General features: G+C 48.7%; 1 protein-coding gene across 1 annotated transcript; it reads left to right on the top strand.

The window, feature by feature from the left end:
- The first annotated feature begins 838 nt into the window (after positions 1 to 838).
- Positions 839 to 5141, top strand: LOC112121953 (zinc finger protein ZIC 4-like). The gene is made up of 3 exons (XM_026653073.2): positions 839 to 1472; positions 2844 to 3129; positions 5123 to 5141. The coding sequence occupies exons 1-3, from the start codon at positions 839 to 841 to the stop codon at positions 5139 to 5141; spliced, it is 939 nt and encodes a 312-aa protein (XP_026508858.2).
- The last annotated feature ends 1018 nt before the right edge of the window (positions 5142 to 6159 follow it).

The following is a 6159-nucleotide window of genomic DNA, read 5'->3' as shown; positions in this document are numbered from 1 at the left end:
TATAGACACCAGATAAAAGCAAAACGCACAGAATAAACTAATTAAAACATTGTGTTTGGAACACATTTTATTTCTTTTTTTGATCTGAGTTGTGTTTTAAAGAAATGTCAGCGCACTAGAAAGCAAGCCCGTGAAACCTTATTTCCCTTCGAGTGTGCGGCGCTTTTCAAAGGCTAGTGTGATATATTTTAGAAAAGAAATCCTGCTGTGAAAGCTTGCGTGTCTTCTCTTTACCAAACTAAGCTCTTGTCAATCATGCCAAGCCATATCCAATCACCAAGCCCCTTTCTGGAAAGCAGCTCATCCCGCTGTGCTTTTATATATACACGGCAGCATGTTTAGATGCATTTTTACTATCACTTTAAGGGCTCTGAATGATGAGGGGATAGTTACGGGACCGAGCTCCCCAAACGCTGGAGTGGCTAACAATTTGCCTGGCTATTGTGTGTGTCTTTCTCTCCCCCTTTCCTGGCTCACGTGGGCTGGGTTTGTTATGGACACTAAGTAGGCAAATATCGGGGGGAGGGGGGCTAATTAATTTTGGAGGTTCCCATCCACCTGCCTAGCTCACACTATGACAGGCTGGTCGAGGTTCACTAGTTGCCCTACCCTGGGGATAGTTATACCGAGCGCAGCATGGCGCTGCCACCTTTGGTACTGGGGAATGGAGGGCACCCCACTGGCAAGTCCTTAAAACTCGGCTCCTCTCACAGTTTGCCAGATTCTGACACCGGGCTCGGTGTATGGCTGGAGAGCCCCAGTGTCTCCTCTCTCCGCTCTGCCTCTGACACCAGCTGGGACAGCTCGCCCATAAGCAGAGATTCCCCCAGGACCCACCATGCCCGGAGCTGCAGAGGAGAATTCCTCCAGAATCTCTTACCATGGCATGTTCCGGATGTATCTAGACTCACCCAACCACAGGGGACGTGAGAACCAGGGTTTGCCAAAGCAGGCAGCTAGCACCAGACACTCTAAGGAGCAGGGGGCACGAAGGCTGGCAAGGGATCTGAGACCCAGGTCCCCCCATTGCAGCCCAGTAACTGGAGTTCAGCCGGAGCTGCCCTTTGCCTCTTCGATTCTAGAAGGGTATCAAGCGATGAATCGGGCAATCCATAGAGAGAGCGACGCTTGTCTCCCTTGCCCTGGACGGCCCATTCCACAAGAACTGATCTGCAAGTGGACTGACCGCAAAGGACACCACTCCAGGCAGGCTTGCTCCAGAATATTCAGCACCATGTATGAGCTAGTTCACCATGTCACCATGGAGCACGTCGGAGGACCAGAGCAGACCAACCATATTTGTGACTGGGAGGGCTGCGCTAGGGAGAAAAAACCCTTTAAAGCCAAATACAAACTCATAAACCACATCCGAGTGCACACAGGGGAAAAGCCGTTTCTCTGCCCGTTTCCTGGGTGTGAGAAAGTGTTTGCAAGAGCTGAAAACCTGAAGATACATAAAAGAATCCACACAGGTTAGTTAGACTGCAAGTAGCAATAGTAGTGAGTAGATTTTTTGGGGGGGTGGGGGGAATCATTTGCTTCCTGAACTTGGAAGGGTTGAAATAGCAATCAAAACCAATCCGAATAAAATACAAATAAATAATACCTTAGTATTAATTTTCCTTTCATTTGAATGGAAAAGCCCCCAGAGCGGTTGCATGTGCTATGTTTACCTCTGGATGCTGATTATAACTGGGGGAATATTTTTGCTGTATTTCTGGCTCATAATTGAAAACAAGGGACAATTGTTTTTACTAACATTTCCCCTCCCATCCGCCTCAAACTCTGTGATTACAGGCTACTGCCCCAAGGTAAACCCCCAACCCACCCACCCACACTTAATACTTCTTCAGTCAATAATACACGAATATTGTCTGAAGGTAACAAGCACCCCTCCCCTTCCCACACTCCAGTTTCAGTGACAATATCTTCCCCTAGAACCTTACAGCGCTTGACAAAATGAGTCTTCTTTCATGTGATTATGTCATAGTAGTAAACAAAAAGGGAAGTCATTTTTCTGTTAGAAGGAAGAAATAGACAACTAGCAGTGAAAGAAATGTCTCAACGGCGTCTGCTTTCCTCCACGTTTTCCTGTAAAAATTTACCTAACCTGCCCAAATTTTGCCCCAGCTTTTTGTCTAATTAGATTTCGGTGTCCCTCGTTTTTAAGACCCCCTTCAAGTCTACTCCCCCACCCCCAAATACGGCCCTGTGCCCACAATTTTTTATTAAGATCTCTACCTAGCCAAAAGAAAAATGCGAGGAAACGCTGTGCGGAAAGGATAACATGCTACCGAGGATTATTTTGCATTAGATCCCAGTTTGGACAAATCGAAATGTTAAACAAATATTTAAAAAACAAGAATTTTAGAGGCATGCTGGGAAATTCTCTCTCTGTCTGACTGCATCTGTCTATCCACCCAGACAAAGCCAGCAAATTCTGACACCAGAGAAATGAGTAAACATATGTTATGCTTCCTCTGAAGGCAGAGCGAGGACTTGCATTGGGGTAGTGATTTCAGGCGCTTTATTAATAATGATGATGCTCGCCCAAACCTGAACGATTCTAGGTATTATTTTATTTATTTATTTGCGCCATCATTTAAGACATACGTTGTGATGGCTGATCTGCTAGCGCCTACCCCCCCAGCCTGCAGATCACACTGAAATGCTGGGTAGCTGAAAGGTGTCACTGAAAAAGATAAAGTTACTGGTTCTGAAAACAGTAGGTTCTTTTGCTCCTGGAAATGACGCGTTGCCTCGCGCGGACACGTCCTTGTGCCCCGTCCACACGCGATCGCTCCAGTCCCGGCTTCGGGTGAGCATGTGGGTTTCTGTTCTAGGAGAGAAGCCGTTCGTGTGTGAATTCGCTGGGTGTGACAGGAGGTTTGCCAACAGCAGTGACAAGAAGAAGCACACCCACGTGCACTCCAGCGACAAGCCGTATCGCTGCAAAGTCAAAGGGTGCGAGAAATCCTACACCCACCCCAGCTCCCTGCGCAAACACCTGAAAACGCACCGCAGCCTCGAGCCAGCCCTCTCCACCGCCACCACCAAGCCCACGGGGGCGCAGGAGCCGGGGGCTGGCGCCTGCCAGTCATTGGCCAGCCTTGCCGCTTGTCTAGCCAGGTGTGGACCCTCCAGGTGCCAGGGCAGAGAGAGGGACACTCCGGAGACGGAAAGAGGGGGCGCCCCCCACGCAACCTCCCGCAGTGGGCGTGAGGCCAGACGGACCCCTCTGCCGGCTCGCCCCCAGCTCTGGCGCAAGGTGCCCTCCCAGGGCTCCCGCAGGTCTCCCAGCCCACTCACACTCCCGGCCGGGCTCGGAAAGGGCTGGGAGCCAGGGCAGAGCAGGGCCACTGGCGCTGCCCACAGCAGGCCCGAAAGAAACGCTCCCCCTTCCAGGAGAGGGCTCAGTGAGCTCTGACGGGTCACTTCCCCGGGGCCAAAGGGAGCCTTCTTCCCCCTGCCCGCGCCGAGAGCTGGGGAGCTGCAGTTCCCTCTGGGAACTGGATCGTCCACGTCCACGTGTGGTGGGTGGGAAACGCCTGCAACCTTCTTCGGACCTGGGGTTAGCAGCCAAAGGGGCTCCCGAATGCTGGCCTAGGAATCCACGCCCGGCTGGTCTCTGCCAAGATCAGCTCATTTCCCCACCGGGACGGCAACAACTGGAAATACATCGGTCATCCGCGTCATGAACCCGAACCTGCGTCTTTGGCAAGTGCTGCGCTAAAGGCCCGTCTCTCTCTCTCACACTCACACACGTGTTACTCAGCACACGTGTGTTCTGTGCTTACAGACGCTCAGCTAAGCCTGGGTCCTTATCCGCCAGCCAGGAAACCGGCCCGCACCGATTTCAATCATCTGTGTGCCAAACCGTTTCTTTCTGTGGAGAACACGTCTTCTTGGCTCTCACTGGCACGTTCTAGGCGAGCGAGGGTTTAGCCTGTCACACGGTTACATTTGCAGCCTCATAGAGACGTTGCAGAAATAGGGTTGTAATTGTAAGCCTGTGCTTAGAGATAGAGATTTACAGCGCTACAAGAGTGATTTGTTGATTTAGCATTAATGTTCGTTGGTTTATTGTGTCCGTTTCCTTGCTCTGCTCTGTTTATGTTCGAGATGTGCGAGTTTTGTATCGATGTTTGACACACGATTTGAAATAAATCACTGAATGTGCTCCAGACTCGGGCACGTCTGGTCGCAGGGAGATGTAGTGTTGCCAGTTATTGGTTGGGAATTATCTAGATTACAGTAAACGAACTGATTCTGTTAGCTGGGCTGGACAGTAGATACCCAGATCTGTGGAGTCTGTTTTCCGTGGATGGAGCCCAATGATCCAAGTCTAGCTTGTAATGTTGTAAGCATCTAGACAACGACAGCTCATTCTTTGACTGAAGTCGCTTAGTTGTAATTACTAACATAAGAACACAAGAATGGCCATACTGGGTCAGACCAAAGGTCCATCTAGCCCAGTATCCTGTCTGCTGACAGTGGCCAATGCCAGGTGCCCCAGAGGGAGTGAACCTAACAGGTAATGATCAAGTGATCTCTCTCCTGTCGTCCATCTCCACCCTCTGACAAACAGAGGCTAGGGACACCATTCCTTACCCATCCTGGCTAATAGCCATTAATGGACTTAACCTTCATGAATTTATCCAGTTCTCTTTTAAACGCTGTTATAGTCCTAGCCTTCACAACCTCCTCAGGCAAGGAGTTCCACAGGTTGACTGTGGGTTTGTGTGAAACAGAACTTCCTTTTATCCGTTTTAAACCTGGTGCCCTTTAATTTCATTTGGTGGCCCCTAGTTCTTATATTATGGGAACAAGTAAATAACTTTTCCTTATTCACTTTCTCCACACCACTCATGGTTTTATATACCTCTATCATATCCCCCCCTTAGTCTCCTCTTTTCCAAGCTGAAAAGTCCTAGCCTCTTTAATCTTTCCTCATTTGGGACCCGTTCCAAACCCCTAATCATGAATTAACCCCTCTTCTCCCCCCCCCACAAGCACAGTCCGGAAAATTGATATTAAATCATTTTCCCTAATCCATCACTGGAAATGCAGTTGATTATTGACAACCCCCATTTGTCTCTATGGTTTTTCCCTTTTTTGCCAGGTTTGGCCTCCTAGCTTAAAAGTATCCGTGCAAAGTCACACTTTGCGGGGGTTGGGGGGGGTGAACCCTGGCATTTTTAACGATTTAATGCAATTCTCAATGGCTTGTCTCACCCTAACGACAAGCAAAGCAAGGCCAAGGACGGCTTCTCTTTTCATATGCACACAACATGCAAACGTGGAGTATTTTAATCTATATTATATATATATAAAAATAATTCCTAATCAACTCTTGCCAGATTCCCCAGACTTTCAGTTATTAGCAATTCTCTTTGGAGGCCCTTGGCAATTTTACTGCATGTCAGACAGATAAAAGATTCTCCGGATCAAGCGTTATTAACACATTTTTGTGATCCTTTAACACTTGTGCCTGTAACTCTTTGGGCGTAAGCAGCGATTTGACTAGCGTCGGTGGGCATGTGCAATTCTGATACTTTGAAGCTCTTTGAGGGACCCGATCCTGAGGCCCTTCCTTGGCCAAGTACGGGGGTAGGGGATCAGCCACTAATTACTACATTGCCTATCTAAGTTCCTCAAAAGCATTCAGAGACTGTTCAGATGTTCCAGTCTTCAAACCTCGAATGGACACAAAGAAAGCCACCGTCCCATTAACCTTCTACCCCAGATACCAGCAAACAGAGTCGGGGCAAACGCTCTTTCGCGGAGTTCGTGCGTCATGTGAGTTCTAGATCAGAACTAGCCCTGAAAGCTAGAACTCGGGCAACCAGCTGCAAGTAGGCGGTGAGTAGACAGAGAACGCCATGCTCTGTCTTCAGGGCAAACACCGCATTGCCATCCGATCTTTGGATTTATGTCTCCAAAGTAAACCGTGTTCCACAGCCTATTTCCCATAACCGAGCTCTGAGTAATTAGGTTGGAAAAACCAGGAAGCCTTTACAAATACGCAATTCTCATAGAAAACTAGCGGAGAGTCTGTGCTTTAGATAGATTAGATAGATTAGATAGAGAGAGAGGGTGTATGGGGATAGATAGAGAGAGGGGGTGTATGGGGATAGATAGATAGATAGATAGATAGAT

This window comes from Terrapene carolina, unplaced genomic scaffold (assembly GCF_002925995.2).
Source record: "Terrapene carolina triunguis isolate 2854851 unplaced genomic scaffold, T_m_triunguis-2.0 Scaffold131, whole genome shotgun sequence".
Taxonomy (NCBI): domain Eukaryota; kingdom Metazoa; phylum Chordata; order Testudines; family Emydidae; genus Terrapene; species Terrapene triunguis.
Note: the sequence above shows the minus strand (reverse complement) of the source record. Positions and strands in the feature narration are given on the sequence as shown.

Bases quoted from the DNA above. Each gene is read 5' to 3' on its own strand.
- LOC112121953 (XM_026653073.2), top strand. From the start codon at position 839: ATGCCCGGAGCTGCAGAGGAGAATTCCTCCAGAATCTCTTACCATGGC. The intron at 1,473-2,843 runs GTTAGTTAGACT...TTTCTGTTCTAG, and splicing joins ACATAAAAGAATCCACACAG to GAGAGAAGCCGTTCGTGTGT.